Raw genomic sequence first — 18684 nt, forward strand, 5'->3', positions numbered from 1 at the left:
CGCCAAATTTGAATTTCGTTCTGTAATACGCATAATCATGCATAACTCGCAAATGCAAAATCGGAATCAACTGAAATTTTGGGAATAAGCTTTTTTCGTGGATATCTACTGAAATATGTCATAAAAAGAGGATGCTAGGATCACAAAATCCTCCTTTAAATCAAAAGTACTGCATGCCTTTAACATAATTTTATAGTCTACCAAAATCATATATGATGGACTTCGCTATTTCAAATATTAACAACATATCGTATATATATATTGAAAAAAAAAACTTGTTGAGCAGTGCTGAAAGAAAACACAAAAATATAAATGAGCTATTCCATTTAAAATCCACACTTCTCCTGTGGAAGATTTTGGAAATATCTTCTACAGGAGGAGTATAAATTTCAAATGGAATTAGCACACAAACTCAGCATCCCTCTGTGGAAGATTCATTTTGAATCATTATCAGAGGGTGTATGAAATTCAAATGGAGATGCCTAATGTGTTCATTCTATTTAAAATTCATACTCCCTCTGTAGAAGATATTTCCAAAATCTTCCACAGGGGTAGTGTGTATATTGAATGGAATAGCCCAATATTTACTGTGTGTGGATGTGACGATTGAAATTTCATCACAAGTTGGAAGATGATACTTCCATTCCACAAGCTGCAAAGGTGAGTGGAATGAACATGACATCTTTCATCGAGTGATGAAATTTCAAAATTTGAAAATCTAATAGTCTTAATATTTGTGTCCATCCATATCAAAATGATGCATTTGTCGTCTGCTATATGTGTTTCATTTCAAATAATAGCTAGGAATGAATACCAGACTCATCTCTAGTGGAGGTCACTTCAAATCATCCCCATTTCACATGGTTAAAGAATGTTCTCTGTATTCCTAAACCTGGGATGATTTGAAGTGACCTCCACTTGAGATGAGTCTGGTATTATTCCTAGGCATTGTGTAAATAAAGACACATGCTCCAAATAGTTCTGACTTGGGATAAGGGCCAAGTTTACGGGGCAAGCCTCACATACCTCCATTGCACTTCCACTGCAGTGCATAAATCATATATCATTTCTTTGAGAAGCCTATCACTCCACTGAAATCTTGTTGATACTACACTTGACGGGTTTTTTTTGTCTGCATAATTTGATTGGAAGCAAATATGTAGGAACTTGTTGGTTGCGATTATTCACCTTGAAATCCTAACCCAAACCAAAGAAATCCAACACCAAACTGAAGAAATCCAGACGGATGTGCGCATCTATGAACCCAAGCACACATACTGCCCAAAAGGCACCTGCTATATTTGCTTTGTCCACGCTGCACAATATAATACACACCTATCTGGTACTGATAGTAGCCAATGTAATGCATAGTCTTGTAGCAAATCATATTTTGTAGTGTTTCTTGAAACCCTTCTGGTTTCTCGATTCTGTTCTGATATAACAAAGCACTCATTCATTCTGTAGTATTTCTTAAAACAATCTGGTTCTGTTGTGACAAAGTATTCATTCATTTTGCAACAAATCATTCATTCAACAGTGTTTCTAGAAATCTTTTGCTAATTTTGCAACATAGTAGTATGCAGTGTTTCGAGAAACCCTCCATATCTCAATACCTTGGTTCTAAAGCAATAAAGTTTACCAGACTAGTGTATCTAGAAACCATACAGATCTCAATACTCTGGTGCTCTTGCAACAAAGCAGTCACTCATTCTGCAGTGTTTCTAGAAACACTCTGGTTCTGTGGAAACATAGTGTTCATTCATTCTGCACTATTTATAGAAACCATGCAACTCAGATCTCAATACCCTGGTTCTGTAGCAACAAAGTGGTCATTCATCATTCTGCAAAACTTCTAGAAACCATTTTGTTCTGTTTCCGCAAATAAGACATATGTTTAGATGTTTCTAGAAACAATCCATTTCTGTTACAACAAAGAAGACATTCGTTCTGCAATGTTTCTAGAAACAATCCATTTCTGTTTCCACAAAGAAGACATTCTTTCTGCAATGTTTCTAGAAACAATCAATTTCTATTACAACAAAGAAGACATTAGTTCCCCAATGTTTCTAGAAACAATCCATTTCTGTTTCCACAAAAAAGACATTCTTTTCTCTCTGCAATGTTTCTAGAAACAATCCATATCTGTTTCCACAAATACATTCTTTCTGCAATGTTTCTAGAAACAGTCCATTTCTATTACAACGAAGATATTCCTTCTGCAATGTTTCTAGAAACAATCTATTTCTGTTACAAGAAAGAAGACATTCATTCTGCAGTGTTTCTAGAAACCATCGGGATCTCGATATTCTGGTTCTGTTGCAACAAAGTAGTCATCCAAAAACTGGTAAAGGAATTCAAAAGTGGGTCTATCATGAGGGTTTTCCTTCCAGCATTGGTGCATGATTCTAAACAAAGATTCCGGGCAGTGCATTGGTTTGTTCATTCGATAACCACGCTGGACTTGTTCTAAGACTTCTTGGTTTGACATACCTGAAACAAAGAAGAAAAAACAAAGCAAAATAACAGTGAGCTTATAATATAGCTTCTGCTTTTTTTAATCAAATGAATCAATTCTAAATTTAGAATCAATTTCTGCCTACATATTGTTGTTAGACATGAAAAGAAAACTAACTTTAATCCATGCATGTTAGACTATGGGAATCTAAACGTCTCCTGCCATTGTACACTTCAGATTTTTCTCCATGCACCAGAGAATCCGCTAAATTAAGTTTTAGAGTCTTCTTACACAACTAAAATTAACCCCATGAAAACTACCTACCGATTGGCCAAAATGAATATTGTGTCCAATAATTTTGAACCAATAAAGGAGGGTATTAATAAGATCATCTGCAAATGCAAATTTGACTATAAATAAGTTAAAGCCTAGTCTTAATTGGCAATTGAAATGAGCATTTCAAGTTATCACCCATTCAGAAATGCTGTTAGATGACCAGTAGTGTCCGGGGCCATCCTTTTTTCAGCTCAATTTTGGTGTGCAATTTGCGGTGAAAAAAACATGAACATCGACATGCAGACTAGTAAATTTAAAAATTCATACATAAACCCATTGTTGGCGGTGAAAACAAATGAACCCATCCGCACACATTCAAAAAATTACCTGGGTATGGCATTTTGCCTTTGGTGACAAGCTCTGATATAAGAATACCAAATGACCATACATCTGATTTGATAGAGAATGTACCATACAAGGCAGCTTCTGGTGCCGTCCATTTCACAGGAAACTTGCTGCCTGTAAGTGTAAAACAAAATAAGAAATATTGCAGAATTAAAGACAAAAACCCATATACACTCATTTGGTATAAAATTGATGAAAATATACAGGAACATGAAACCTTGCACAATCTTAAAAAAGGTTTCTTGACACTCCTGTATGTAGAACCCTTGAGAAAAGGGATTTTTGAAAATGAAAAGAACCCAAAAAATGGTTCTTTCTGGCTCTTCCAAAACCATTTTCAGGTTTAAAATGTTCTTTCTAGCCTATCCAGAAGCCATTTTAAGTTCATTGTAGGACCATTTATGGTTCTATGTACAACTTAAGAACCTTTTTAGATTTTACTTACAGTTCAGCAACCACTCATTTGTGTGTTTTTATTCAGCATCGTTTGCTGTGCATTACTTATCCTTGCCACATTGGCATTTATCAAGCCCAGTAGAAACACAGCTGGGTAAATTATTGCTGTGTACTTATACCCCAATCTGTGGGCATTGGTGTGTATTGGCTTGTGTCAAGCCCAGTAGAAACACAGCTGGGTAAATTATTGCTGTGTACTTATACCCCAATCTGTGGGCATTGGTGTGTATTGGCTTTTGTCAAGCACAGTAGAAACACAGCTGGGTAAATTATTGCTGTGTACTTATACCCCAATCTGTGGGCATTGGTGTGTATTGGCTTTTGTCAAGCACAGTAGAAACACAGCTGGGTAAATTATTGCTGTGTACTTATACCCCAATCTGTGGGCATTGGTGTGTATTGGCTTTTGTCAAGCACAGTAGAAACACAGCTGGGTAAATTATTGCTGTGTACTTATACCCCAATCTGTGGGCATTGGTGTGTATTGGCTTTTGTCAAGCACAGTAGAAACACAGCTGGGTAAATTATTGCTGTGTACTTATACCCCAATCTGTGGGCATTGGTGTGTATTGGCTTTTGTCAAGCACAGTAGAAACACAGCTGGATAAATTATTGCTGTGTACTTATACCCCAATCTGTGGGCATTGGTGTGTATTGGCTTTTGTCAAGCACAGTAGAAACACAGCTGGATAAATTATTGCTGTGTACTTATACCCCAATCTGTGGGCATTGGTGTGTATTGGCTTTTGTCAAGCACAGTAGAAACACAGCTGGATAAATTATTGCTGTGTACTTATACCCCAATCTGTGGGCATTGGTGTGTATTGGCTTTTGTCAAGCACAGTAGAAACAGCCGGTTGATGTAGCATACCATATTTGTTCTTTTATATGGTCTTTGAATCAAGTAATTAGTCAAACAAGGGTTGAGGTTTTTGTTTATGGTATGACCATTTTCAGCATCATGCTCATTGACTAATGATATACAGACCATTTGTGTAGTAGACACCACGAATCAGCCGTAAAGTCGGCCCCCAGTCAATTTTGTTTTATTTCATGTTTAGAAAATATATATCATAAGCTTTAAAATGGTGTATCATTTGACTTCAAACAATATCCAGATGTGGGGTTATGGTTTGTTGAACTCCGTTCCTTCAACAAAATTGTACATTTTTTCGGTTCTACATGTGTCTCTTTTTCCACATTTCTGGTAATAAATATCAAACAGTCATAATTGGCAGTCATTTCAAATCATCCCCAAGTAAACGAGGTTCAGGAATGTCCTCTCATTGTTAATTTTTGGTTATACATACCTAGACAAAATACAATGCTTTGTTATCCACCACTTGAACAGGATTTAGCCAAAACAAACAAAGACAAGAACTTTTTAAGGATTCTATAGAAACAGGTAGAAGCTTATTATCCTCTTCAGCAATAGGATTATTGATTGGTTTAAACAGTGTTTGATGAGATACTTGTTGCACGGAATTGAGATACCTATGAATACGACCTTCACGCACATTTTACACTGTAACACAGAATACAATTTGCCGAGTTTACGGCTCATTCGTAGTGTCCACTCACATTTACCAACTGGCAAAGTCCCAGTATCATCTGTTAATAAGGACCAATCATTCCAAGGAGAGCGACAAACAAAAATGCTACACATGTACCATATATTGTTAGTGTCTCAAAGACGCACAACACTTGATCGTGTATCGTGAAGGCACGCAATGCTGGCATGATCTGTTGGACACACATGATCAAACAATTGACCTTCATGAATATGGGAACATTCTCAGCATAAAAAGCACAGGGACTTTGCCTGTTGATGAATGGTCTGTATCTCTTTAGTCTATGGTCATAGTGACTGCACCATAACTATTCTTCATGGTAAATCAGTTATTGTATAGTGGGATATTTTAACTGGGTTAATTTTTTGCAATTTTATCAATTCTGGACAGTTTAGTGGGTGTTTAATTCACATTTCTTAATATAATCACATTAAGTATTATATACCTCATATACAGATTCCTGTCATCTGCTTGGTTGAATGTGCAGTCATTGAATTAACTATGCCCTCAAAATGAACTATGGACTGGTCCATGGAAATGAACTATGGACCGGTAACGTGCGTTCCGATCAAACTGCGCAATCACAACATCCACATATCCATTCGGTATATAAAACAAATATTGACTGCTTTATTCGGGACATGGTTAAGATTATAGGCCCGCGGTGATCTCAAAACCATGCTATGACCCTTGGCTGCGCCTCTGGTCATAGCATGGTTTTGAGATCACATGGGCCTATAATCTTAACCATGCCCCTCATAGCAGTCAATATTTGTATACTATGTGTAATAAATATTTTTGTGGGGTTAAAAATTCGTAGCTGCCTGTTCGACCACAAAAAAATGCAAAAATTAAACCCCCTGGGAAATTTCCCGCTATACAATACATAAATTAACATTTCAACAAAATGTCAAATCTACCTTTTCTTGCAATATAGTCAGTTTCCTTGACGACTTTAGCCAAGCCAAAATCAGCAACTTTGACGAGGTTGTTCTCTCCTACTAAGATGTTTCTTGCAGCCAGATCACGGTGTACATAGCCCTTTCTCTCCAAGTAATTCATACCTTGTGCAATCTGTGTTAAATGACAACGAGCATATAAGTTATAATGATATTAATGGAAAATAATCAAATCATATTAAGACAAAGATCCTGGGGTCCATTTCACTAAACTTTTAACCCTTTGTAACTCAAGTAAACGTTATGAATACCCAATACTAGACTACCATTCGTAAGTTTAGTGAAATGGAGTGATGAAATGCCAATATTTTGAACGATTTCGAGACTTACAAAGCTTTGTAAAGTTTAGTGAAATGGACAGTAGGTTATACAACAAATGTGTCGTTCACACACAAACGCAAAATACAGTTTCGGCACGCTTGATCACCACTGCGCAACCCATGTATTCTTACACATACATGGAGTCGTCATGCATAGTATGGATACAACATGGATCAGATACGAGGATAAGCCAATCAGATTGCCAAGATTATTATATTGGTAGAGTTTATACATGTTTAAAAATGCCAAATCCAAAATGCCAAATCCCACAAGCTACAAGCAACACATTTTACTGAGACTGCAATTAAAATGATCACTTGTTTTTGAGATAAACAAAAGAGACTGTATTCTGTCATGTTTGTTTGTCACTCATGGAGAACAAATAATGTTCCTCCGCATAATTTTGCTTGTGCTCCGCAACTGTTGTTTGTGTAATGCATTACGCCAAAAATGAGCACTAAGTGCTGAGTGCGCAAAACTTTGTAACATTCAAGCTTCAATTTATCGTTTGATTTTAGGGATTTGCCGAAAAACGCAGGAGGCACACTATTTGCCATTTTTTCCATTGGCAAAAAACCAAAATAGCAAAATCGTTCCTGTATACTTTGTCACATGACCAATCAGATGCCTGATGAAGTTCGGAGTTACCGGATACATATGTTGCATGTAAGTTGCAAATTTTATTTCCAGAATTCGATTAACTTTACCTATAACCCAAAATAGCATTACATACATTACAATTTTGAGTTGGTACTCCTTGGATATAATCTCATTGCTCAATACATACCTGTGCTGCCATATCCACAAGTAGTCTTAAATTTGCATTTTTGCCTTCACCTTCCCTGAGATGTTCCAGTAAAGCACCATGCTTCATTAACTCGGTTACTATGAAAATAGGCTCCTGAAAAAAACCCACACATATTTAGTATGTTAGTTGCACATAAGAGTTCCACTGTTGAGGTGCCCCCCCCCCCCCCTCCCATATACAACTTTGATAAATGTCACAACTTTTGATAGTCTTGGTAATGGTGAAATGTGTCTACATATGTGTAATGAGCATTAGGTGAAAGCTATCATGCTTGCTGTTGATTCAACTTCAGTTTTCTATCAAAATTTAATAAACACCCTATATCTTAAAAACTGTGTTTCATCTACCATTGCTTGAAAGTACCTCTCTCATCCACAATTGACTGTGTTCGAAGTATATCATTCCCTGAGCCTCAAGGAAGAACAGATGATTAATTGTGTTTTCAACTGATTGAGTGTCCCAGGTTAAAGAAGAAATAAAACAAACAAACAAACATCATGGATATGATGCCTGTTACACATTGGAACTTTGTACTGCATGATGTGAAAATCATTTTATGCTTCCGGTTTAATCGGAATGAATAATTTAAAATCGGTCCATACAAACTTACTCTATCTGAACAAATGCCATAAAGATTGACAAGTTTGTCATGTCTCAGTTCCTTCATGATATTTGCCTCTTCCAGGAATGCATCACAAGACATAGTTCCTTCCTTCAATGTCTTGATAGCTACCGCTGTCTGACCTCGCCAATAACCTGAAGAATACAATCAACAAAATGGACTTTTCCAGTTGGAATCCATGCACTCCCTATGGAAGACATAACCTTAAGTGCAATTGCAGGGGATGTAGATATCAAATGGAGTTGCCCATTTAGGTAACACTAACTGAAATTCACACTCCCTGTGTGTGAGATTAAGGATTTCAACTGGAATAGCCTCATATGTGACCTATCGCATAAAAACACAGCAATTATCTTTGACAATATATACTCAGGGCCGTCGCTAGAGGGGGGGTATGGGGGGGTGACACCCCCAATACAAAATTTTGTCGGCAAAATGTGACTGCTGTCGGCAAAACCATGTGACTGTCGGCAAATGTAGCCAAAGGTATGTGTGATTGTCGGCAAATTGTGAGAGACATACAAAAGATTAATATGTTACTGAAATTGTGCTGATATAACGTAATAGACTTACTGTTAATGGTATAGTAGTTAAAAATGAGTTGGAAATTTTTTGACTCTTACCCCCCCACTTTTTAGATTTCTGAGCACCGTCCTGGCTAAAAAAAATTTGGGTCAACAAATTAAAAATAATTTCTGTCGGCAAACCATACTGTACACCCCCCGAATCATATTGGTCTAGCTACGCCCCTGTATATACTGGTATTTCATCACCTAGTTAAAAACTGTTTTTGGCATCTGTGTGACAAATATATAATAAATTTCTTAGTACATTCTTTATTTTGTTCACACATATTTTTTCTATTATCTTTAAATGTGGATTTCCGAAACCTATTGTGATCCGATGTGATAGGTCACATATTACATAAACGCTTCTATGAATTAACATGAATTGCATGAATCATTGGGTTTATTGGCAAAAAATATCCATCTTATCAATAAAATATCTGCCAACTAGTGTAAGATCTTGCCAATAACCTGCAGTAACCATTGGGCTATTCCAGTTGAAATCCATATACCCCTTGTGGAAGACATGACTTAAACCTTTTGCACAGGGAGTGTGAATTTCAAATGGGGTTATTTGAATGGGTGACTCCATTTGAAATCTACAACTCCTGTGAAAGATTAAGATCATGTCATTTATAGTGGGTGTATGGATATCAACTGGAACAGCCAATTATATGAAATATGGCCAATAATCACTCCATAAAATACAATGAAATGTATGCATTGAGAACTTTGGATTTATTGGCAACAAAATGTCAATCTTATTATAATGAATTTTGTTTTAATTCCTTGGCATCCCTGAAAAACAGTGCCTTCACTGAGGGGTTCCTTACACAAAATAAGAACAAACAGGTAATAATAACTCCAAAATAAACATTTTTTTAAATTGTAAACCATTACAAAAACTGTGGACCAAATGCCAAGACCACAAAAAGTAGCAGAGAAGAACAAGCACAATGATTTATAGTGCGCTACGCACAGGCACAATGCATTGCATAGATGTTGATACACAAGCCTCCAAACACTTTACAGGTTGTCGCTGACCTCCACGGAACCATATCATTCCATAAACTATTTTACAACAACTCAGGGACTTTGCAGCTTCAAGAGCGATTATTCTAGACATTACTTCCACAATTGACCTTCAGCTCCCCAAGTTTTAATTGTACAGGTTAGAACAAGACAATTAGGTGTAAATTCCTCATCCAGGGGTATTTCAAGCCAACTCAATTTTTCCACGAGAGCGAACTAAACCACCACCAGGGATCGAACCCACAACCTCTTGCACCAAAGTCAAATGCTTTATCTATTGAGTTGACTTGCCTGCATAGAAACCACATATTGCTTACCTTTCCAAACCTCTCCAAACTGTCCTGATCCCAGCTTTATGTCTAACTTCAATGAATCCCTTGGTATCTCCCATATATCCTTCCCAAGACCTATCGTTGTAGGAGCTTCTGTTGCACATGGGGTGGTTAATCTACTGCATAACCCGCTGGCTTCTCCTGTGTTTGAGGCAAGTATTAAAATAAAAATATTATTTTGAATCAATTTTCGTGTGAGTTCTATCATAGACTCGTCCATTAAGTTACGAGTAAATTTGGATAAAAGGAATTTAAAAGCCACAGACTTGGTGTTGTGTTGTAAAACATAAAATATTCTTCAAATATAGTTGAATTTATGTACCACTGATATAAAACTAATATAGAGGGTATGCAATACGACGTCACTCATGACAGAGTCATCCTCATTTAAATAAAATTTTGTCCTCCATAAGGTACCATGGGAAAATTCGCATGATAATACAATAAAGATGTAGCCTCTTCCCTGCATGTGCAAAACATGCATAAATAAATGTTGGTATTTATACAGCGCCTTTCACATGTGCACATGTACCAAAGTGCTTTACATTTATTCCGCTGTCGTCCGAATACGTCAGCTGCCATACAATGCCCAAGGCATGCTCATACCTTTGGGCGGCGCTCAATGGCCAATATTCATAACAGATCCCCATTTCACCCCTGGGTAGAGAGAGGCAAGTGAGGTAAAGCGCCTTGCCCAAGAACATAACACAAGGGCAACGCCAGGGCTTAAACTCACAATCCACCAATTACAAGGCAGAGCCCATACCGCCGCGCCTACATGCCCCCTGACCAAGCAATAAGCAAAATTAATAATTTCACTAAACTTTTAACCCTTCGTAACTCAAGTAACCTTTCGTAAAGTTACGATTACCCAATACTAAACTGAGCTCAAAAAGAAACTTATAATTTTTCACAAGGTCATATCTTGAAATCCTGTCCATCAAATTGAACCAAAATTACACACAGATTTACTTCAATACTCTACTCTTAACACATGTCAGTAACCAAGCAGTTATCCAACTGACACAACAGCAAAATGCACTGACATGGGACAGCTTCCTGGACCACATTCACAGCCCAGCCCTGTTTCATGAAAAAAGTGTATGAAAAGCAGAAAGCAGCACCGCTTTTATTATCTGTGCAAGGATCTTGTGTGCATTCTCACAGATTTTTTGTCCTGGGTGCCAAATGTAGGGCTGTGAAAGTAAAGGAAGTCCAGGAAGCTGTCCCATGACAGTGCATTTTGCTGTTGTGTCAGTTGGACAACTGATTGGTTACTGACATGTGTTTTGAGTAGAGTATTAAGGTAATCCTTTGTGTAATTTTGGTTCATTTGGATTGACAGTATTTTAAGATATGACCTTGTGATTCACAAGTTGTAAAAAATTATAAGTTTCTTTTTGAGCTCAGTTTAGAAGTAACTTTACAAAGGTTCCCTGTAGTAAATCCCTATTACTAACTAAGGGTACCGTTCATAAGTAAGTTTAGTGAAATGGAACTTACAACTCGTTGCAAGTTAAGAATGATTTCGAGACTTACGAAGCTTCGTAAAGTTCAGTGAAATGGACCCCAGGTCATAGTCAAAAGCCGCAAGTGCTGCAATTATAGTCATGACTGTGACTTTGATCAAAGTTGCCAAGTACTTACTTTGATAAAAGCTGATGGTATCCTGTAACGTAGGAAACTTAGCATGTTCTGATATATAGAACAAGGTAGTGCCATTCTCCATCTTGGATTGGATGCGATAATGTCTGATATGTGCAGTGCCACCCTTCTCATCTCGTATTGATAAAGCATAGGTACCTGAAAAGTGTCCAAATTAAAAACATAGTGTGGTTATTAAGAGACTTGTTCATCTTGGATTGGATGTGGTAATGTCTGATATGTGCGGTGCCACCCTTCTCATCTCGTATTGATAAAGCATAGGTACCTGTAAAGTGTCCAAATCAAAAACAGTGTGTGGTTATTAGAGACTTGTTCATCTTAGATTGAATGAATGTCCAAATTAAAAACATAGTGTGGTTATTAGAGACTTGTTCATCTTAGATTGAATGCAGTAATGTTTGATATGTGCAGTGCCACCCTTCTCATCTCATATTGATAAAGCATAGGTACCTGAAAAGTGTCCAAATTAAAAACATAGTGTGGTTATTAAGAGACTTGTTCATCTTGGATTGGATGTGGTAATGTCTGATATGTGCGGTGCCACCCTTCTCATCTAGTATTGATAAAGCATAGGTACCTGTAAAGTGTCCAAATCAAAAACAGTGTGTGGTTATTAAGAGACTTGTTCATCTTAGATTGAATGAATGTCCAAATTAAAAACATAGTGTGGTTATTAAGAGACTTTAAAGTGTGGCTTTACGCTACAACTTCCATGTTGAATCATACAGGAATATGTTGCCCAAATTAGTTTTTCACAACAAATCCCTGGATATGGGGGTAGGTTTCTCACTCACAGAGAATTCTTAGACATGGGTCCATCCCTCCCTGCTGCATATGGATCCATGTGTCTAACAAATTGTCCTAAACAGCAAAAATTTCAGTAGCGTAGCCAGGATTTTAGTGTGAGGGGCAAAGCCAAAATTTCATCCCCATTTGTCAAATTTTCATCCCATTTTTAGTCATTTTAAACTCATTGCCGTCCCCATTTTATCCCTGAAAATTTTATGTGGGGGGGGGGGCAGTTTGCCTCTGGCTCCCCATGGCTACAATGTACACCCCTGAAAAGCTTACACTTACTGAGGGAATAAGGTGTCACTTAATTCATTCATGATGAGTCAATTGACTCAATAAAATGTCAAAGCGTGTCAATTTTGGAAAAACCAAAGACTCATCAAAGTGAGTCAAATGACTCAGTCATTTTTCTGTGTACACTCCATGTGTGGGAGATTAAGGTCATGTCTTCCATAGTGGGTGTATGGATTACATCTGGAATATCCCATTGCATTACAATTAAATATCATCTTTTATATGACAAAAGTTTACATGGCCATGAAAAATACCATTTGAAATAATGGTTAGGCCGAAGGCTTTCCATGTCAAATTAATTTAACTTTCAATTGGTGTTTGTTTCACTATGATCTCAACATTACAATCCATCATGCCAAAGTTCCTTAACCTCAATATACTTCTACACTCATAGAATGACCTTTGGATATGTTGGTACAAAAACTCATACCCAACATCATGAGGTCAAAATTTCATTATGCTTGATGAATAGAGATGACTGAACTCTGCCATTGGTTATGAGGTCATTATGGTTCATAGAGTTGGCCTAGTTAAATGCATAATAAAGAGTTTCACAATATACTTAGGTCTCAATCAATGAGGTACATAGTAGAACCACAGAGTATCGACTCCGCCATGTTTGCGTGTCGCTCATGTTTGTATGTTGCATAAATTGATCTTTATTACTTCTTAATGAAGGTAGTTTAGGGTAAAATAGTGTACATCAGGAGTATTTTGCAATGCGCCCGGCAAACTTCTGATTTACAGTGTGCTGTTTGCGTTCTATGTATAACATGTTGTGCCAAAATATGCACCAGCCAATAAAAGTTGGAGGTACATTATTTGCCCTCCATGAGCTATAAACCAATATGGGGGATTTACCATAGCATTACACACTGAGTAATTTTGAGTTGGTACTCTTTGGGTATAATCACTATGGGGGATTTACCATAGCGTTACACACTGGGTAATTTTGAGTTGGTACTCTTTGGGTATAATCTCTATGGGGATTTACCATAGCGTTACACACTGAGTAATTTTGAGTTGGTACTCTTTGGGTATAATCTCTATGGGGGATTTACCATAGCATTACACACTGAGTAATTTTGAGTTGGTACTCTTTGGGTATAATCTCTATGGGGGATTTACCATAGCATTACACACTGAGTAATTTTGAGTTGGTACTCTTTGGGTATAATCACTATGGGGATTTACCATAGCATTACACACTGAGTAATTTTGAGTTGGTACTCTTTGGGTATAATCACTATGGGGGATTTACCATAGCATTACACACTGAGTAATTTTGAGTTGGTACTCTTTGGGTATAATCACTATGGGGGATTTACCATAGCATTACACACTGAGAAAATTTGAGTTGGTACTCTTTGGGTATAATCACTATGGGGGATTTACCATAGCGTTACACACTGGGTAATTTTGAGTTGGTACTCTTTGGGTATAATCTCTATGGGGGATTTACCATAGAGTTACACACTGGGTAATTTTGAGTTGGTACTCTTTGGCAGGGTTCACAGTTTATCGCGTTTTCGCGTCCAGGACGCTTTTTGAACTCACTGGACCCGGAAAAAGTAAGATTATGTAACCTGAATGGGTCCAGCAGGCTGTGCTTGGACCCGGAAAAATCCCATCCAAGAAATAGAAAATGTCATCATAGATCGTCATTGTGCGATAACCCAGCTCTCAATCGGCTCACAGCACATTTTTAAACAACTTTTCATTCATAAATTACATATATGTACAATTACAAATATCGCTGCAACATGATACACACCTCATCGCTATTTCATGCATAGATATTTGATCAGTGATACGAGGGGAACTGTGGAAGAGGTTGACTTGCGATATTTTTTCGGATCGTGCAAATATTATGTTACAATAATACTGTCAACAAAACAGGGTCAATTCCTGGTGACATCGCGAAAACATGTTTTTGCGGTTGTTGTATATTTCAACCGAGCAAATATAACAAAATAACCAAATAATTAGATGATTAAAGTAGTGCATGTTATTAGGTAGTAATTGTAGTTCTTTATGTGAAAGTCGGCCGATCGCGGAAAGTCTCTTTTTACCCAGTAATTTGACTCGACTTTGGTAAGTTTTGGGTGCCGAATTCGCATACTTTCATATTTATCGCTTATGCCAGTACTGAAAATACATTTCGGTGTTTCTGAAGTTTCAGTACATAAGTACAATTTGCACCCACAAAAATCAATTTGGGACCCGCAAATTTCAACTAAATGGGATCTGAATGGGTCCAGCATAAAAAAGTGGACCCGGTTATTTGAGAGCTAACTGTGAACCCTGCTCTTTGGGTATAATCTCTATGGTGGGTTTACCATAGAGTTACACACTGGGTAATTTTGAGTTGGTACTCTTTGGGTATAATCTCTATGGGGGATTTACCAATTACCATAGCATTACACACTGAGTATTTTTGAGTCGGTACTCTTTGGGTATAATCTCTATGGGGATTTACCATAGCTGCTACACTCTGGGTCATTTTGAGTTGGTACTCTTTGGGTATAATCTCTATGGGGATTTACCATAGCTGCTACACACTGGGTAATTTTGAGTTGGTACTCTTTGGGTATAATCTCTCTTGGGGATTTACCATAGCATTACACACTGGGTAATTTTGAGTTGGTACTCTTTGGGTATAATCTCTATGGGGGATTTACTATAGCATTACACACTGGGTATTTTTGAGTTGGTACTCTTTGGGCATAATCTCTATGGGGGGATTTACCATAGCGTTACACACTGGGTAATTTTGAGTTGGTACTCTTTGGGTATAATCTCTATGGGGGATTTACCATAGCATTACACACTGGGTAATTTTGAGTTGGTACTCTTTGGGTATAATCTCTATGGGGATTTACCATAGCGTTACACACTGGGTAATTTTGAGTTGGTACTCTTTGGGTATAATCTCTATGGGGGATTTACCATAGCGTTACACACTGGGTAATTTTGAGTTGGTACTCTTTGAGTATAATCTCTATGGGGTATTTACCATAGCATTACACACTGGGTAATTTTGAGTTGGTACTCTTTGGGTATAATCACTATGGGGGATTTACCATAGCGTTACACACTGGGTAATTTTGAGTTGGAACTCTTTGGGTATAATCACTATGGGGGATTTACCATAGCGTTACACACTGGGTAATTTTGAGTTGGAACTCTTTGGGTATAATCACTATGGGGGATTTACCATAGCGTTACACACAGAGTAATTTTGAGTTGGTACTCTTTGGGTATAATCACTATGGGGGATTTACCATAGCATTACACACTGGGTAATTTTGAGTTGGTACTCTTTGGGTATAATATTTTTGGTTTCAACAATCTCTTTGGTCTCAATCACTATGGACCACAATAGCCTCATCCCAATGGCATAGTTTAATAACCTCAATTAAACAATCATAGTGCAACATTTGAACTCAAGTTGCATGAGTATGAGTTTTTGTACCCAAATTTTCAAAGGTCATTCAATGAATGTACAAAATGTATTGGAGTTGAAGAACTGTGCCCTGATAGATGAGCATGTTGTGGATCCTAGTGAATCTATCAAAAGATTCACTCAAGTTAGTTTTAAAAGCAAAAGTACCCTAAACTACCTTCATTGAAAGTTTCAGAAGTAATAAAAATCAATTGAACTTTTGCACTCTTGATTACTGCAACTTGTATTGGCAAACACATTATCTGGGAAACTCACTGCTAGAAGCATTAAAGTTGTTAACTTTTTTTCATTCTGATTTTAAATCAATGTGGTGAAGACAAATGCTTGTGGTGAAGACAAATGCTTGCTCGAATCTATCACTTTACACAAATGCAACATGTTCAATAACATTTGATTGCTACACACATTAAATGCCCATTCACTGATCTGCTAATCTGGATGATCGTAAACATCATCAAAATTCAGATTTTGGTACCTTTGTCATTGTCTGCTAGTGATACAGCCGAAAGCTGTGTATTTAAGACAAAATAAGGCATTTACATGAATCTGTAATATAATACTGACAGTATATAGAGTACCTACATGTATTTGAATAGGGCTTCAACTTTGTCAATACTGCTGTTTTCTTTGTTTTTGCCAAATTTTTCATTTCAAAAATACCGAATGACAATTTGAATGACTCATCCTTCACTTTTAAGCAATTTATAAACAATTTTTTTTACACTTGCGCAAGGATCACTAAAATGTGGGTCATTAATTACTCCCTATTCCAGAAAAATACAGCACTATTTTTTTGGGGGATTAAAAATATATTTTCTTGTTTTGCTAAATGAATCATAGCTAAATCCTTTAGTTGAATGCATTTATGTTTCTCCGATTTCTTTCTATCAATATAGCCCTTGACTTTAGCATAACTAAACTGGCCTCAAAAAGAAACTTATAATTTTTCACAAGGTCATATCTTAAAATCCTCTCCATAAAAATGAACAAAAGTTGCACACAGGATTACTTCAATACTCTACTCTAAACACTGGTCAGTAACCAAACAGTTGTCCAACTGACACAACAGCAAAATGCACTGACATGCAACACCTTGGACCACATTCACAGCACAACAGATTTCTTTGGCTGGGTACGTTCCAATTATTCGCCTGTGAATGTGATCCCGGAAGCTGTTCCGTGTTAGTGCATTTTACTGTTGTGTCAGTTGGACAACTGCTTGGTTACTGACATGTGTTTAGAGTAGAGTATTGAAGTAATCCTGTGTGTAATTTTGTTCATGTACAGGCTAATAATTGGAACCCAGCCAAAGAAATCTGTTGCACTGTGAATGTGGTCCAGGAAGATGTTGCATGTCAGTGCATTTTGCTGTTGTGTCAGTTGGACAACTGTTTGGTTACTGACCAGTGTTTAGAGTAGAGTATTGAAGTAATCTTGTGTGCAATTTTTGTTAATTTTTGTGGAGAGGATTTTAAGATATGACCTTGTGAAAAATGATAAGTTTCTTTTTGAGGCCAGTTTACATGTAACCTTGATTATACCGGTAATAGTGAAATGGACTGATAATGCATTTTGAGAATTTGAATGGAAAAGAGTGTTTGCAAAAGACTATAGACCATCTTGAGGACAGATGCTATTTGTTCTCATCATACTTTTTCTCCTGATATTTGTTACTGTAAAAGTGGAAATTTTTGTGGTACATTAATTTTCGCACTTTTCACGCTTAATGCAGCTGCCAAGAAAATAAAAACACACAAATATGTTCTTTTTATGTATAAGTCTATGTAAGAAAACTCTAAATTGTGAATTTAACAAGTGAAATGGTTAAAAATCAGCAAAGCAAAAATAACCACTTTTACAGTATTCATCCCATGAAGTTGTAGCTTTAGTATGTAGCTGTAAGATTGTAGTTATTTTGCTTGTTAAGTGCCTAGATCTTATAGGTTAGGTGCTATAGAAATCATTATTGTTATGTGTTATCTTATCTCAATGTGTTGCAGTATAGAGATGTTGCCTATTAAGAGACATGTTAGTCACACACAATACTTAAGTGAAACTAAATATTGATGTAAATTTGGTATAGACAAATCCAACGAGCCAAGTCATGGTCACGATTTGGTCGGCCATCTTTGGGTAGCCGCTAGCACCAACCTGGTGTTTTGAGCGACCAATTGTGCAAATAAAATAAGATAATTCCGCAGGTAATCCTGTCGCATCTATTCATACCTAGTCCTTTTGTTCGCAAGTACATCCATTTGTAGCGTTTGATACCGCGTGTATAGTTAATCCGATTATTATGTCACTTCAACAGCGAATAGACCCTGTAGAAGCTGTGTGTTTTGCCGAAGGGAACTGTAGGGCCTATTGTGTTGTAAACTTTAATCATTCTTTTGTCCACCTGTGTTTTCGCGGAAGGTGTAAAACAGGTGATGGAATCATAGACTATACTATAGTCTATGATGGAATGCAGTTTAAAATTTCTGCCAAGGCCGAATCATTTCACATTTTGGGTGCATTGCAGCCGACGGGTACCCAACTAAAGGCTGCTAGTCATGTGTAGGAATGCGTGGATTTGGATTCGTCTATAAGAGCAAATGTTTGTTTGTTTACTTGGGTTGGTCCATAAGAGACACATGCTTGGGTCCATAGAAAATCCAAGGTCCA

At 37.1% G+C, this 18684-nt stretch overlaps 1 protein-coding gene across 1 annotated transcript in view; it reads right to left on the minus strand.

Annotated features, from left to right (window-relative positions):
- Nucleotides 1–896: 896 nt before the first annotated feature.
- Nucleotides 897–18684, minus strand: part of LOC140165831 (proto-oncogene tyrosine-protein kinase Yrk-like) — a 29406-nt gene continuing 11618 nt past the window's right edge. Inside the window, exons 4-10 of the mRNA XM_072189153.1 lie at nucleotides 11451–11606; nucleotides 9789–9944; nucleotides 7862–8007; nucleotides 7231–7344; nucleotides 6084–6237; nucleotides 3119–3250; nucleotides 897–2490 (exon numbers count right to left, since the gene is read on the minus strand). Of these exons, the coding sequence (XP_072045254.1) occupies nucleotides 2282–2490; nucleotides 3119–3250; nucleotides 6084–6237; nucleotides 7231–7344; nucleotides 7862–8007; nucleotides 9789–9944; nucleotides 11451–11606 (1067 nt within the window). The 3' untranslated portion in view covers nucleotides 897–2281. The remainder of the gene's footprint in view (nucleotides 2491–3118; nucleotides 3251–6083; nucleotides 6238–7230; nucleotides 7345–7861; nucleotides 8008–9788; nucleotides 9945–11450; nucleotides 11607–18684) is intronic.

The sequence above is a fragment of the Amphiura filiformis genome, chromosome 12 (assembly GCF_039555335.1).
Source record: "Amphiura filiformis chromosome 12, Afil_fr2py, whole genome shotgun sequence".
NCBI lineage: Eukaryota > Metazoa > Echinodermata > Ophiuroidea > Amphilepidida > Amphiuridae > Amphiura > Amphiura filiformis.